General features: G+C 40.6%; 1 protein-coding gene across 8 annotated transcripts in view; it reads left to right on the top strand.

Moving 5' to 3' along the window:
• Positions 1 to 17,727, top strand: part of PARD3B (par-3 family cell polarity regulator beta) — a 2,038,921-nt gene that overhangs the window by 418,793 nt on the left and 1,602,401 nt on the right. For all 8 annotated transcript variants that reach the window (XM_077271962.1, XM_077271960.1, XM_077271958.1 and 5 more), the window contains exon 3: positions 2,807 to 2,960. In XM_077271962.1, the coding sequence (XP_077128077.1) occupies positions 2,807 to 2,960 (154 nt within the window). The remainder of the gene's footprint in view (positions 1 to 2,806; positions 2,961 to 17,727) is intronic.

Below are 17,727 nucleotides of genomic sequence, written 5' to 3'. Positions count from 1 at the left end.
TGCTGTCCGCTGACACAATTATATCGCTGTGCGGTGTCTTACACCATAATTCCATTTTGTACTATTCATGTCCTGTTTTCCTTTATGTGTAACATTAATGGTAGTCTGTATTCTGCTGACATTCACATAATCATCAGATCATTCAAATTCTTTACGCTGTATTTTTGGATCACTGTTGCTTGGAAAAATAGCAAATAAGATAATACTTTTTGGGATAAGTTAATTATTTCTCAGTTTTATTTGGGTACATTTACTCTACCTCATCTGGTTTTGCTCTGTCCGCTGTAAATTTGTTATTTAAAAATTTACTTCCATCCTTGTTAGAGGTCACCACTAACTAAATCTCACGAACTGTGAAATCTGTGTTATGGTTACCCCAATGACCATGGGAAAAAAATACAAAAACGGACTAGCTCTCGGGTGATGGAAACTAAGGTCGACCGTGACCTGAACCTGACCCAACACTTACAGTAGCCGGGGGATGTACCTACGATGCCCTAGACACCACGCGCCAGCCGGAGATCTAACTACCCCTATAAGAGGAATATACAGGCCTACCTTACCTCCAGTGAGGAACCCCAAAAGATGATAGTAGGCCCCCACAGATATTGACGGTGAGTTCAGAGGAAATGACATACGTAGGATGAACAGCAGATTTAGCACAGTGAGGTCCGCTTACTAGATAGCAGAAGGACAGGAAAGAGTTACTTCACGGTCGACCTAAAAATCACTATTCAAAAACACCATCCAGAAATTACTTTAAACTCCAGTGACAACTCATGCCACTGGAGTAGTAATTTTCTGTCCACAAGAGCTTCCAGCACTGAAGAGTCACATTGCAGATAGCTGGACAAAAATAGCAAAACAAGAAACAAAATTCAACTTAGCTGAACTGGAACTTGAGGCAGGTGAATGCAACAGAATGCTACTAGCACATTGTTGGCCGGCATGTGACTAACAGCCAAGCAGCCTTAAATAGGAAACTCCCCAAGAGGGTGGCGACAGGTAATCAGAGATGGAGGAAGGCACATAAGAGACACTACCATAACAGACCACCGGGGGAGCCCACAAACCGAATTCACAACAAATCTGGTATTCTATTGTAATTCCAACATTTTAAAAGGAACGTATCACTAGATTCATGGTGCCAGAATTGGCTTGAGTCAGAGCCCGGAAGCATGATTGTAACCAAGCAAGTACCGTATATGCATCGTTTCAGACTAAGAATTTTTGAAAAGCCAGGGACCTATAAGGAGAGACCTGGTTAGTCCGGTGCGGTCTCTGGCCTGCTTCTCTCCACCTACTCCAGTTGATTGACAGTTCTGTCTAATCTGTGGACATAGGGAGAGATCTATCAGTCATCTGGATTGGGGCAGACAGAAGCTGTCTGGGGCTGTCATCCGATTAGTTATGGTAGGTCTTTACCTATAACACAGGTCAACAAAAAAAAACATAGAAGAAACATAACAGACTTCGTAAAAAAAGTGTATTTTGCCTATTTTGGGGTTATGCTTGGGGACCAAGACAAGTTTTGGGCACCACACATAGTGTGCAAAGCATGTATCGAATTATTACGAAAATGGAGCAAAGGACAAAGAAAAAGCTTCAAATTTGGTGTTCCAATGGTGTGGAGAGAGCCAAAAAATCATCATGATGACTGTTATTTCTGTGCAGTGCAAGGATTCAATAAGCATAAGAAACGAAAATGGGAGTAACATGGAATCTGCAAGAAGGCCTGTCCCTCATTGTGAAGATGTGCCTGTACCTGTGTTTACCATAAATAACAGTCATCATGATGATTTTTTGGCTCTCTCCACACCATTGGAACACCAAATTTGAAGCTTTTTCTTTGTCCTTTGCTCCATTTTCGTAATAATTCGATACATGCTTTGCACACTATGTGTGGTGCCCAAAACTTGTCTTGGTCCCCAAGCATAACCCCAAAATAGGGAAAATACACTTTTTTTACGAAGTCTGTTATGTTTCTTCTATGTTTTGGCAGTGTGTATTCACCACAAATGTAACAGAATGAGTCTGGATCGTTAAGACAACTTCTTCTTGATGAGTTCATGCTTTTCACTGGAAAACAGACAACAACATAAAGTTAGTGCAAAAATCAAGCTATGAACAAACTTTTAGAACACTAATTAACACAAAACTATATTGAGAACTGCTCAGTTCAAGTACTAATCCAAAGAAATTAATGAGATGATGCGTCGCATTTACCAACAAGTGCTATAAATAAGATACCAAAAATCTCAAAAACTTGAGCCAATCTGGCAAAACTGATGACATATTCAGAATCAGCACCCCAAAAATACCCTAAATTCGATGAAATATCTTTGGCACCAAAAATGCTGTTGACCAGTGTAATCCTTTGCCGTCTCTTCTGTTCTGTTTTCTGTAAAACTCTGCAATGTTTCAGAGAAAAACATACCTGGCTGTAATTATTATTCATATTGCCTGTGGATCAGGCAGCATTAATCTAATGACAGGCTGCCTTTCACAGCTCTTACATTCTTGATCTTCCGTGCAGATTACTTCATTGACATCTATTGGCAAGACAACCTGCTGTTTTAATTGACATGCTAAATAAAAATGATGGGATGTGTGCACTGACTAATTTACTGTAAGTGGCTAGTTATCGCATGTGTGAAACCTTGCTGAGAAGTTATTAGCTATGTCACCTTATATATTGCATATACAGTAATTTCTACACCTGATTATGGCTGTGCTTGTCATTTGCTGGAGCTCCTTGCTCTGTAGAGGTGGCACATGTTTAACCATTTCTATGTTCTTTTCTCAGCTGATTGCCATGTTTGATGAACAGGACTCATCCAACAGAACAGACGGTGCATCCATTTTCACAGACCGTCTCAGTCCTGACCATTTTGAAAAAGAGTCCCAACACCTGCCTCTTCGGGGGGAGATTGAAGTCACTCCCTCAGCTCTGAAGCTCGGTATGCCATTTACCGTTTACCACTCTGTAGTTACTTCTGTTACTTTTGCTTCTCGTTTTTGTTATGGTTTTATACAGACAGTATGGATGGCAATTGTAAGCTGCTTACTTACCATTATTTTGGTGGATAGCTTTGTGGAAGTTTCAAATACCCTTGTCTCTTCCGCATATACTTAGGAGGAATGGAATAGCAGGTTTACGCTCGCAGCCTTGTTATTTTACATTCTGTCTGCATTAGCTCCGAGCTCAGTATCTTCTACACGAGGGAAACAATCTGTATGACAATGCAACACAGATCTTAAGCCTGAATGATGGCTTCAGCCTAAATTCCAGGAGAAGGAAATCTTGTAGAATGAATTGTTACAAGGCATCTCAATTTCCATCTATTGTCTGTGTCTTAAACATAAGCAGTTACCTGTCGCATCTTGTCTCTACTCCTCTCTTGTACAGTCCTTATTTCTTGTCACTGCAGTTTTTCTTTTCTGTGTTAATTCTTAAAATCCTTGTTACAGGTTGATGGGAGGAATAGGCATAAGAAGGTCAAAATACAAGCATAAATGTAATTTGTAATTACACACTGTTTAGCTTTTTTACACACATTATGCATTTGTTCAGATATGTAAAATGTCTATTTCTCCTTTCTTTTCTCTGCCAGCACAAACACTCGGAAACATGAATGTCTGGTTTTGTTAAAATGTCCTTGTACAATACACAGTTAGATGCCAAATTACATTGCAGATCTTCCTCTCTGCGCTCATCAGCGAGAATGCAAGCAGCACACTTTAGTAATAATACAATTTCTAGTGTCATATCATATTGAAAGAATGAGCGAGTGGTAATTAGCTCTTTGATTATCTCCATAACATCTCGGCATTTACAATTATAAGAACTAATTAGGTGAGAAATAAATGATAAACTGCAGAATGGATATCAAAGATGAAAAGAAAAGTGAATATAGTGTCCCGTGCAGTAGGACTGATCATAGATGAGGATGCCATCTTAATTTGTATTAATGGAAGAAAATAAAGAGAACATTAACCCATTACTATCAGCGCTGTGCTCATCTGCAATGTTTTCACGCTTTACAAAATTTTTGGATCGTTTGAACACTTAGTTATTAGACAACCAGACTCTGATCTCTTTAATTGGGTCAGAGCAGAAGATAGTAGGATGGCTACTTATTGGTGCACAAGGGACAGTTTTCCCCTTTTTGGAGGAGAGCTGTGTGCAAGCAAAACATTCTGTCACCTCTTTCATGCTCCTGGTCTGTTCTGTGTTACTCTTGGAAAAATTCCATATACCACATATTTTTTAAATTATAAACTCCCTTCATCATTCCTGCCATAATTGTCAATCTCGGGTGTCACTGCAGAAAATTATCCTATGTTGTCTGTTGTGGCACATGGGGAATGAAAAGGAGACCATAAATGGGAGAGTTAAGTATCTGTCTAGTTTGGGTTCTGTATAAGTGGGTACATATGTTGTTAATATATATAGGCTGTGAAGGATGACACCAGAGACATCACGCAGAATTCCTCTGCTGCCACCACATGTGATGAACCCCGCACCTCGCTACCCTACCTGGCGTCACTATTAAGTCAGCGAAATCACGTGGTATGGTCCCCTCACTTGTAGCAACATGATGTTCTGCACCCTTTGGGGATACATAAGGTTAGCTTGAAGCAGTTTCACACACACACACACACACACTCAAACACACACCGTGTCAACACGGGTCCAGAGAGACACGGGGAGTGAGAGAATGTGGCCCACACAGTCACTTACATGGCACCACACTCCCTCACAACCCTGACAGGCTGAGAGGACCCTTTAACTAGCACCAGTGAAACAGAGCCTTATCATCCTGGTAGGACTGCCAATAGTTCCTCGTTAGATATGAGCCTGGTCCGTTAAGTGGATTATATTGTGTCAGAATTTTGGATTGAAAACACTCTATTTCTCTACTTTCATACAGATAGTCATGCAGAGGAAGAATAAAATACCAAAGTAATTAATTAATATGGAGTAATATTGTAAAATGTGTATTTCTGTACGCTTCTATATGCCTATTGAGACAAGACCTAAATATTGGACTTCTTGGTTAGATCATCCTGATGTGTTACATATATTGTAGTGATGTTGGAAATCTTCTCAATTTTTCAGTTTCTGATGAAATGCTAGCAGAGACAAATAAAATAATTCCTACATTCTACCACTGTCTGTAACGGGTAATGATGGTATCCAGATAAAATCCCAAATAATCCCTAATTTGAAATGACCTATAACACGTGCTCTCAAAGGAAGCTAAGCTCTGCTAGAATTGCTCAGCACCAGCTTGTGACCTGTCGGAGCCCCATCCTTGCCTTTCCACTTAGTTATTATTTGGATGATTTATTAGCAAGGCAATAATGCAGTAAATTGTAAATATCCGTTCAATTTAGTTTGAGGCACTAAACTCCTTATTTATTTCTCACGACCGAAAAATCTATTACATAGTTCTGGACACGTTTGAGAGAGTTTAACACTTACATTGCTTAGCATTCATAAGGATGCAATGTAAACCTCAATTTCTATAAAAACCAATACCAGCCAATCAGTGAAACCTAATTCTGATTGTTGGTGGTTTCTGTGCTTTATCTTCTCTAAATTATTATTATTATTATTACTCCTATTATTATTGTGTGACATCTATTGTATAGACTCTGCTGTCAAAACAAATGCATGCAAATTCCGAGATCCCACAATTGCCACATTACACTGCTACTTTTCCAACCAGCTTCACTTCCTGCAGTCCTGTATTGTGTAAATTTGGTGCAGATATAAAATATGTTTTTCCATGGACCCCTTTTGACCTCCTTATCTTGACAATTAGGTGTTTAAATCTCCATCACACACCATAGAGCTTAGCTGAAAATAGATCTATAAGATCACACTTCTGCATTCATACAGCACAACATATTGTATTGTTTTTCATTCATTTGTTCTGCTTGCATCTAATCACGCAATGGAATAAAAGCATTTTCTGCAGCTTTTAGCTTTGTTCTAATTAGCATACATAGAGCTAATCTGAAACTGAGTAACTCTTTGGTTTACTTATATAATATTTTGCATCAACCCAGTTACATTTTCAATTGTCAGTGTTTTTAAATTATGGGAAATAAATTAAGTTGAAGGGAACCAGTCATCAGGTTTTCCCAATATAAGCTACCACCGTTAAGGCCTCTTTTACAGTATGTGCTTTATATGAGTTCTCAATGTACATTGCATAATACAAAAAAATTCCTTTTATAATCCCCCATATGGCGCAGAGCGGTCTGATGGGCATCTCTGGTCTTGCTTCAGTGTTCTGTTCTCATCACAGTCACCGTCCTCGTGCCCTGGTCCATGTGGATGTCATATCCTATGTCATCCACACAGTGTCCCTTAATTGCTCTGCAGTGCTGAGAACAGAACAAAGTACTATAGTGTGCGTGCGCCGGCTTAAGCACTCTTTGACGTCACTTGGCACATTGTGCACTGCAGTACTGTGCTCTGACAGTTTACTAGAATACTATAAAATATGCCTTAAAGATGGTGGCCGTCATTTATATTGGGAATATCTGGTGGCAGGTTCCCTTTAATACACCAGGAACTTTAAAACAACCATTCAGGCTAAATTGAAATACATACAAACAGAAAATCCCTCTGATAGGTCTAGTGGTGGACATTTGGGCAAGATTTAAACAAGGCTCTAGGAAGGAACAACAGTACCAGTGTTGTGAAAAAGACGTTTACTAGGTGTATTGCCTATATATGACAGTGTAAAGTCAAATTTTCAGTTTAGACTTGAGGGTCACTTTAAAGAAGTTCTATATCAAGTTTAGCAGTGGCAAAGTTCCATTATAAAACCACAGTGATGCAAGACCCCACACATTTGTATGTGTATTTTGCAGTTTGGCAATGATGAGGCTTTATGCCATACTAGTACTGCTGCTTGTAAGTCTATCCCTCCGGTATGTACTATGAAGCTACTTGGCTAACATCTGTCAAGTCTTTTTTTCCAGCAATATTTACCTGATCTTATTTTTTTTATGTCAAATAGTTTTTTCTCATTTTTTTTCCTGATGTGGTTTACTTATATTGTTACTTGCAGACTGTATTTATTTCACAAGGGGGAAGTAGGAGGTCATGCATTAGTGTAGCCATTTACTCCTCCTTAGAGAGCTGGATGGGAAACCGTCCAGATGAATGAATGGAGGGATAGAGAGACAGATAGATGGATGGGCATGGATGGATAGATGGAGGGACATATGGACAAACAGAAAAACCAACAGATGGATGGACAAATAGGACATACAGGGAGGTAGATGACTATTTTATCCGTACAGGGCCTTATAAGCTGTCGGTGTGTCATGCCCGTTGTTGTAATAAATGTAGCTGTGGGTGAAACCTTGATGCTAAACCTATCTCATGCACTGATGATTTAGGCTTTTTTCCCTTTCTTTGTCTGCTCACTCTGTGTCCTCCTTCTCAATTGCATGCAATTCCTGTGGCATAGGAGTTGAAAGACTTTGAAAACTAGGTAAGTCCTCTAAAAGAAGAAAAGGGTAAAATGAATGTTGTTCGTTCCAGGCATCAAACTGCAGGCAAACAGCAATTTATTTAGTTTTATGTATGTACAGTAACTGGTGATATAGATATACGATATGTGAATCTCATCCACTGAGCTTCATAGTAACCTGATCAGGACAAGCTTTTTGTCTAGTTGGGTGAAATAAGCTGCATTTTGGATGCAGTGTGTCCAGGCTTTTAGAAAAAATGACCAACTGATGATACGGCAATTTGCCTTCTAGACTAGTAAATCACAAGACCTCTTGTCCATGTAAACCAGTTCGCTTTCCTAGTTTCTTCTACCTTAGGAGCATCTTTATCCAGGACTGTTATTTATTTACTATGCACCTAAGAACTAACAGGCAGATAGTTGCAAACTACCTGTCGTGCCCGGTGCCAGCCTCTGCCGACACAAAACAGTCACAGACAGCTCCTGCCGATGATCCTGTGGCTTCAGCTGATGTCAAATCAACAGAGCAACAACTTCTCTTCTGCTCTGGTTTGTTGACGAGGCGTGACTGCTGAAGTCATGCTGATTGACTGCTGACTAATGATGAGCGAGTGTGCTTGTTGCTCGGGTTTTCCCTAGCACGCTCGGGTGATCTCCAAGTATTTGACTGCTCGGAGATTAAGTTTTCATTGCCTCAGAAGCATGATTTACAGCTATTAGCCAGTTTGATTACATGTTGGGATTACCTAGCAACCAGGCCACCCCCACATGTACTCAGTCTGGCTAATAGCTGTAAATCATTCAGCAAATACTCGGAGGTCACCCAAGCAACGAGTACACTCTCTCATCACTACTGCCGACTCCTGGCTGCCTAACTGCAAGGAGCCGGCTGTAAATCAGTATGACTTTGGCAGTCACGTTCTGTTGACAGCAGCCTGGAAGAGGAAGATCTGCTTTTGTTAACATGAAGCAGCAGAATTGCTATCGGGACTGGTCAGTGACCATCCTGAGTTGGTGTTGGGCTGAACAGGCAGGTCGTTGGTAACAACTTGCCTGTTAGTTTTTACTCTCAGAGGAAAAAAAAAACACATTCCTGGATAACCCCTTTAGCGAGCATCCCATTGTAAGTAGCACTCTAAGCTGTGGATCTCCAAGCATATACTCATGAAAATAAACTATTCTCGACTGCTGGGCCACTATAGTCTATACAGTATCTGTAATTTCTTGCTCTACAATAAGTAGCTGTCCTTTATGACATCATGCTAGCTCCTCTATTATCAGTAGGTTAAAATAGCTGTTTTTTTTCCCTCCTGAGTCATCGCCATGTCACGCTGTAGTTGTAATGGTATATACAGAGCTGTATAAGGCTGATGGATCTGCATTTTCACATATTTCTCATTCCACACACTTTAATGGCAACTTCATCAGTCATATTACATTATTAACAATAGCAGTTCTAAACGAATGTTCACATGGTGTTTCATGAATTTAGATAGCTGAGAGAATCTCCGTCTCTTCCAGATGAGTTCCTGTGATTTTTGCCCTTCATTTGCATATTTTGTTTTCTTTAGGTCAGACAGGCAAAGGTGAAAGACCTAAATTAATTCTCTGCAGAAGATCCATCCAAAGACTCGTTGTGTATGAGATCTGTCCTGTCTAATAGACAGCAGAATTCCTGCTCTGGGTTATCAGATAATGCATACTGATGGATGAAGACTGGCTTACCAACTCACACTTTTTTCTTCTTTATCTTTCTGGTTCCTCTTCTTAGTGAACCTTGCTGTCATTTCTCTCTGTATGCCCTCCATTTTACTTTTCACGGATGTCTCTTGTGTAATTTAAGATGAAAAGGTGAGGTCAGCAGTATCACTCCTTGGCCACTGTGAAAAGAATCTAATTTTCTGTCTCTCACTTCCTTTTTCCTCTACTGCACTGTTATGCAGATGTGTGACTCTCCTCTAGGCTGTCAATTAAAGCTATAATGAAACAAGGCATGCTTATTATCAGTAGTTATAAAACCTCTACGCTTTCATTAGTATTTTTGTTTTTATTTTGATACCAAAAATAAACATCCAATCAATCCCTTAATTTTACATTTTCCGGTTGTAGAATCCCTAAACGTGTTAAACTAAAGTAAATAATAAAAGACTGGTCTTGGAATAGGAAATTCTGTATCTTTTGAATAGCTTATTTGGAGATTTATTTTTTTTGTAGATTGTTAAAACTGAAAAAAAAAAACTTGAATGAAGTAATGCATATATGGTGGCACAGTGGTTAGCACTGCAGCCTTGCAGTGCTGGGGTCCTGGGTTCTAATCCCACTCAGGACAACATCTGCAAAGAGTTTCTCCATGTTTGCGTGGGTTTCCTCCGGGTTCTCCAGTTTCCTCTGTGTACTCCGGTTTCCTCCCACATTCAAAAGACATACTGATAGGGAATTTAGATTGTGAGCCCCATCGGGGACAGGGATGATAATGTGTGCAAAATTGTAAAGCGCTGTGCAAAATTGTAAAGCACTGCAGAATATGTTAGCGCTATATAAAAATAAAGATTATTATTATTATATATAAACATTGAACATATGATTACTGAACTGCATTACTGCTATCTATACGATGCTTATAAAATTGAGATACTCAGCGCACAGTTGGATCAAATTGTGTAAGCCCACCTGCCAGTGACAACACAACCTCTTTAGATGGGAATTGGGGAACTTGACTGACCACTCTTCCATCCTGTCCAAGGCTATTTTTATTTAGAGCTGCATACTGCCTATATTTTATATGTATAGGCATAGGCCCATAAAGAAGTAAGGCTGTTATTGTAGGCTCCCATCTAAAGAGATCACTGGCAGATGGGCTCACTCAATTTGGTCAAACTGCACCAGGTAACTCAGATTTATAAATATAGTCTCTGAATATATTAATCTTGATCTACAGTGGGGCAAAAAAGTATTTAGTCAGTCAGCAATAGTACAAGTTCCACCACTTAAAAAGATGAGAGGCGTCTGTAATTTACATCATAGGTAGACCTCAACTATGGGAGACAAACTGAGAAAAAAAAATCCAGAAAATCACATTGTCTGTTTTTTTAGCATTTTATTTGCATATTATGGTGGAAAATAAGTATTTGGTCAGAAACAAACAATCAAGATTTCTGGCTCTCACAGACCTGTAACTTCTTCTTTTAGGGTACTGTCACACAGTCACACTTTGATCGCTACGACGGTACGATTCGTGACGTTCCAGCAATATCCATACGATATCGCAGTGTCTGACACGCAGCAGCGATCAGGGATCCTGCTGAGAATCGTACGTCGTAGCAGATCGTTTGGAACTTTCTTTCGTCGCTTGATCACCCGCTGACATCGCTGGATCGTTGTGTGTGACAGCGATCCAGCGATGTGTTCGCTTGTAACCAGGGTAAACATCGGGTAACTAAGCGCAGGGTCGCGCTTAGTAACCCGATGTTTACCGTGGTTACCAGCGTAAACATAAAAAAACCAAACAGTACATACTTACATTCCGGTGTCTGTCCTCCGGCGTCTCAGCTCCTCTGCACTGTGAGCGCCGGCCAGCCGGAAAGCGAGCACAGCGATGATGTCTGACGTCACGGCTGTGCTTTCCGGCCGCTGTGCTTACACAGTGCAGAGAAGCTGAGACGCCGGAGGACAGACACCGGAATGTGAGCATGTACTGTTTGGTTTTTTTACATTTACGCTGGTAACCAGGGTAAACATCGGGTTACTAAGCGCGGCCCTGCGCTTAGTAACCCGATGTTTACCCTGGTTACCCGGGGACTTCGGCATCGCTCCAGCGCCGTGATTGCAACGTGTGACCGCAGTCTACGATGCTGGAGCGATAATCATACGTTCGCTGCGACGTCACAGATCGTGCCGTCGTAGCGATGAAAATGGCACTGTGTGACGGTACCCTAAGAGTCTCCTCTTTCCTCCACTCATTACCTGTAGTAATGGCACCTGTTTAAACATGTTATCAGTATAAAAAGACACCTGTGCACACCCTCAAACAGTCTGACTCCAAACTCCACTATGGTGAAGACCAAAGAGCTGTCAAAGGACACCAGAAACAAAATTGTAGCCCTGCACCAGGCTGGGAAGACTGAATCTGCAATAGCCAACCAGCTTGGAGTGAAGAAATCAACAGTGGGAGCAATAATTAGAAAATGGAAGACATTCAAGACCACTGATAATCTCCCTCCATCTGGGGCTCCACGCAAAATCCCACCCCGTGGGGTCAGAATGATCACAAGAACGGTGAGCAAAAATCCCAGAACCACGCGGGGGGACGTAGTGAATGAAATGCAGAGAGCTGGGACCAATGTAACAAGGCCTGCCATAAGTAACACACTACGCCACCATGGACTCAGATCCTGCAGTGCCAGACGTGTCCCACTGCTTAAGCCAGTACATGTCCGGGCCCGTCTGAAGTTTGCTAGAGAGCATTTGGATGATCCAGAGGAGTTTTGGGAGAATGTCCTATGGTCTGATGAAACCAAACTGGAACTGTTTAGTAGAAACACAACTTGTCGTGTTTGGAGGAAAAAGAATACTGAGTTGCATCCATCAAACACCATACCTACTGTAAAGCATGGTGGTGGAAACATCATGCTTTGGGGCTGTTTCTCTGCAAAGGGGCCAGGACGACTGATCCGGGTACATGAAAGAATGAATGGGGCCATGTATCGTGAGATTTTGAGTGCAAACCTCCTTCCATCAGCAAGGGCATTGAAGGTGAAACGTGGCTGGGTCTTTCAACATGACAATGATCCAAAGCACACCGCCAGGGCAACGAAGGAGTGGCTTCGTAAGAAGCATTTCAAGGTCCTGGAGTGGCCTAGCCAGTCTCCAGATCTCAACCCTATAGAAAACCTTTGGAGGGAGTTGAAAGTCCGTGTTGCCAAGCGAAAAGCCAAAAACATCACTGCTCTAGAGGAGATCTGCATGGAGGAATGGGCCAACATACCAACAACAGTGTGTGGCAACCTTGTGAAGACTTACAGAAAACGTTTGACCTCTGTCATTGCCAACAAAGGATATATTACAAAGTATTGAGATGAAATTTTGTTTCTGACCAAATACTTATTTTCCACCATAATATGCAAATAAAATGATAAAAAAACAGACAATGTGATTTTCTGGATTTTTTTTTCTCAGTTTGTCTCCCATAGTTGAGGTCTACCTATGATGTAAATTACAGACGCCTCTCATCTTTTTAAGTGGTGGAACTTGCACTATTGCTGACTGACTAAATACTTTTTTGCCCCACTGTATATTGATGCGACGGTGCTTACATATACCTTAGTGTGACTAGAGTTTGGTTGTACTTCCTTTTTTTATGCAATGTCTGTGGTGAGAACCTTATTTTGCACCATTGTGATCCTGTGCTCAAGTCCTGAAAAATATAATTTGCATGGGGTCCTACTAAGCATTGATTTTTAACCCAAGTCATTGATTTCTTATAACATTTGAAAAACAATAGTTCAGTTAGCTTAATATGTATAAGTTTGTGTATCCTGCCTATCTTATGTGGCAGAGACTGAGTGTCAAACAGAGTAAACTTTAGTCTTAACACAGCCATATCAAATATTAAAAGTAGCGGATACTTTCTATTTACATAAAGACAGCTTTATAGACCGCTCTGAACAGACAAATGACAGTCATTTTAACTTTAGATACCATTTTTATAAAAACACAGCATGAAAATAGAAAGACTGTGTGGACGCTGCAGTGATTGGGTTTATTTTAATAAGTGTAGGTGCCATATGCATTCAGTTATTTGACTTGTAAAGCAAAAACATAGAACCTGTTTCATAGAAAATGATGTGCTTAAGATACAATTGCTGGATTCCATTGGTTTCTGAGCAGCATCCTTCTGTGAATGGCTCAAATAGGCAGCATCACAATAACATAGTGACTCACGGTATATACAAATATATAGAAATATTTACTAAAAAAGAGTTAAAATGTTAATAGTTTATTCTATCAATTAACAAAATGCAAAGTGAATAAGCAGTATAGAAACCTAAATGAAATCTATATTTTGTATGACCACCCTTTGCCTTCAAACATTCAGTTCTTCAATGGAACAATTCTTCTAGATACACTTGCACACATTTTATGAACTGACTCGGCAGGGAGGTTGTTCCAACCATTTTGACAAACTAACCAGAGATCATGTTTGATGTAGGCTTGTGCAAATCCTTGCCTCTCTTCATGAAATCTGACACAATGCGAAACATCAGAGCTTTGAGGTGGCATCATATCAGAACTGGCAGTAACCAGTGAGACTCAGCTATACCAAAAATCCATACCTTATAGGCAACAACAAGTCCAGTGACACAACAGTGCACCACATCATATTATCTGGGGTGCAAAAAAATGTCAGCAATTTCTCTGAAATAATGAGAGTTTGAAGGAGAAGACAGTTTGTTTGCCGGAGGGCTGGAGTATGGTACCATAATGAGTGTCTGCAGGCAACTGTGAAGCATAGTGGAGGATCCTTACAAGTTTGGAGTTGCATTTCAGCAAGTGGAGTTTGCGATTTGGTCATGATTTTTATATTCTCAATGCTGAGAAATATAGTCAGACACTTATCCATCATGCAATACTATCATGGAGGTGTCTGGCTAGCTTCAAATTTAGTCTGCAGTAGGACAACAACCCAAAATATCCAACCATTGTCAGGTGAACTATCTTCAGCTTAAAAAAAGAAACAGTCATGGAAGTAATATGATCCCCACATAGCCCTGATCACAACAAATGTTTGGAGCAACCTCCTGCAGAGTTTCTTCAAATTCTGTGTGAGTGTTTCTAGGAGAATTGATGAAGTTTTGATGAAGTTTTGAAGGCAAAGCGTATTCACAACAAGTATTGATTTGAGTTAAATTTCCCTTTTGTTTACTTTACACTGCATTAATTAAAGGGATTCTGTCACCTGAATTTAGCGGGCTATGTAAATGCCCTGTGTCCGGTCCGATGGGCTATGTTTCTTCTTTTTTCTTCCACATCATCCTTCCCCACTGTCCGCAATATTTTCCAGAATTGGAGTATGTGTCCTCCATAGTTCGCACGTACACAATGCAATCTTGTCTCGTGCACACGCAGTATGCGTTGCCCATCTGCGGGCAAAGCCGAAAAGCATTACAGCACATGTGACGGTGCACTATGTTTCGGAACACAGATAAATACTTCCGGAACATAGTGCGCTGGCGCAAGCGCAGTAAAGCTTTTCGGCTTTGCCCGCAGTTGGGCAAAACATACAAAGATTGTATTGTGCACGCACGAACTATGGAGGACACCTACTCCAATTCCAGAAAATATTGCGTACAGCAGGGAAGGATGGGGTGGAGGAAAAAAAGAATAAACACCGCCCATCGGACCGGACACATGGCATTTACATAGCCCGCCAAATTCAGGTGATAGAGTCCCTTTAATATAAATGAACTATCAAAGGGATTGTGCACTACCATAACAGCTTCTTTTTAAATGAATTAGTCCTCGTAGTAAAATAAAGATAACAGATACATGCACCTCTCATACCGGTGTCATCCCAGTGATGTTGGCACCAGAGCTATGGTGACATTTTTGTGCCACGTGAGCCCTGCAGCCACTAAACATCCAATTTTGGGCTGCTGCACTGTCACTTCGTCCATTTTCTGTGATAGTGAAGCAGTCCAATAACAGCCGCTAATTTGTTGCAGGGCTCATGTGACATAACAATGCAGTGCAAACACTGGCTTGTATGGCACTGCTGCAGGAGGGGAGTACTCTTCTTTTTTGTTTAGTTTACATTGGGATTACTTCATTTAAACAAAGATTATCCATGTAGCGGACAGACCCTTTAACACTAGTGTTTATTTTAAACACTCTTACTTTGCGAGTTTTTTTTCCACACCGCCCAAAAAACGTTTGCACAGTACTGTGTGTATATAGTACACTTCTTTACTTTTTGCCCTTGCTAGTTTTAAATAGTGAGTATCATCAATCTGTAAGAGTCTGAAAAACTGCAATGAACTGTGTGAAAGCATTTAACGATCAAGTACAAAAGAACAGCAGCTTGTAAAATACAAGAATAATAGTAATTCTTACACAGTTTAAAATACATTTTTTTCAAATATTTAATGTCATAAAAGAATGTGACTGAAACCTTCTCACATGTGTTATCAGTTATTTCTGACATATCTTAAAAATGCTTTCAGTAGAACCAGGCTTCATATAGAGTGCATGGAATGCTGCACAATTACACCTGTGATTACGGCGCTGTGGGAAAGCAAATCCTGAACTTCAAGCTTTTTTTTGCACAACTATTCTGATCACTTTGTGATGAACCTTGTTTTTCCATTCTTTATCTGGGTTGGAGTGAACATTATTCAAAAACCACACTCCACATTGGATAGAAGACGAGGGCCCCATTCAATCAATCTTAACGTGAAGAATTTTACTTGCATATGTTTTTTATCAGGCGGTGCAGATGGAGGATACAAGGGGGGGCATGTGGTTTCCAATCACAGCATGTATTCTTAAATAATTTTATAAGTGGCTTGAAGAATTACATTGGAATCCCAAGTGTGTTTTGTGTGCTAGGTCTACATGCCAGACATACATGCATTTTGCTTTGAGATCTGTAGCTGCTGTTCATCTCCTTGGGTTCAGCAGACAGGGCTATAGGTCGATTGTATTCTTAGATACTGATCTAAAGTAAAAACTGAGGTTGTGCAATACCATTCCTTCCTTTATTGTGAGTGAATGTGATACATTCTCCAGGGTCGATATCCACCTTGAGAAAGACACCGTGAGTGTCGGAACGCGTGGGTCCGGGTATCCCTTAGGCTGGACTGTTTGCTGGGGCGACCTTCTGACTGTCAGGGCTAACTATTGACTGCTTACACATCAATTTAACTTATCTAACTGGGTCTTTTGACCAGTCAGGGGGTGATTGGGACCCCATTCTATTGGTATTATACTTTCTCATTACAACCAGCGTGCAGGACAAATTGTGCTATTATACACATTTGAGTTGTGACATTATATGTTTCTTAGTCCATCTGTACGCATTGTGATGTGAGTTTGTTTACAACAAGTATTTTCAGTCCACAGGTATGTTGTTTTGACTATTCTCAACTATTGCCACTTTCAGCCTAGGGGTACTTATGGGTATTTTACCCTCTATTGTGGGTCTGTGTCTATGTGAACTATCCCTAAGGGATTTTTAATTGTTTTTATATGGGTGTATTTCTACTTCAGCAATAAAGCTTTTTTGTAATCGAAGATAGATTGCTTGGATAATCCCTTTTGTGTGCATGTATCTTTTTCTATTCCAATTGACCAGTTCTCCAGGGTCGAGTCACACGTAGCAGTAGGTGGGCATCTGAGGTGTAGACATGGCGTGTCTGTACTCGACAATTGCAGCAGCTGTCCAACAGATAATCAATTTGCACTCATTTACCTATAAAACAATTGGCATCCACTGTTGTGAACTCTATTTTTGGGCTCCCTCTAGTGGTCACAAGCGGTACTGTGTAGTGTTGTCTTTCTGCAGGTTGGCAGCATCAGCTGGTTCGTTATCCTTGGTTGGTTTCCTATTTAGCTCACCTGGATACTCAGTTCCTTGCCTGCTCTCAATGTATTCAGTGCTCTTCAGATTCCTTGTGACTACCTTGCCCCCAGTCTCTCCAAGACAAGCTAAGTTTTTGTTTGTTTATTTTTGGATTATCAGCATTCATCATGTTTCTTGTCCAGCTTGCTAAAATGTGATTTCCTCGCTTGCTGGTTGCTCTAGGGGACTGAGTTTCTCCCCCCACACCGTTAGTTGGTGCGGGGGTTATTGAAATCTCAGTGTGGATATTTTGTAAGGGTTTTTTACTGACCGCACATACCCCTTTTCTATTTTCTGCTATCTAGTATTAGTGGGCCTCATTTGCTGAATCTGCTTTCACCCCTGTGTATGTGCCTTCCTCTTACCTCACCGTTATTATTTGTTGGGGGCTTCTATATCTTTGGGGATTATTTCTCTGGAGGCAAGTGAGGTCTTTCTTTCTCTCTAGGGGTAGTTAGTTCCTCAGGCTGGCTCGAGACGTCTAGGATTTTAGTCACGTTCACCGGCTACCTCTAGTGTGTTGGATAGGTTCAGATTTGCGGTCAGTCCAGTTTACCACCTCCCTAAGCTTGTCCTATGTTTTGTTACTTAGCTGGAGTATTTTGTGATCCT

This window comes from Ranitomeya variabilis, chromosome 7 (assembly GCF_051348905.1).
Source record: "Ranitomeya variabilis isolate aRanVar5 chromosome 7, aRanVar5.hap1, whole genome shotgun sequence".
In the NCBI taxonomy this organism is placed as follows: Eukaryota; Metazoa; Chordata; class Amphibia; order Anura; family Dendrobatidae; genus Ranitomeya; species Ranitomeya variabilis.
Note: the sequence above shows the minus strand (reverse complement) of the source record. Positions and strands in the feature narration are given on the sequence as shown.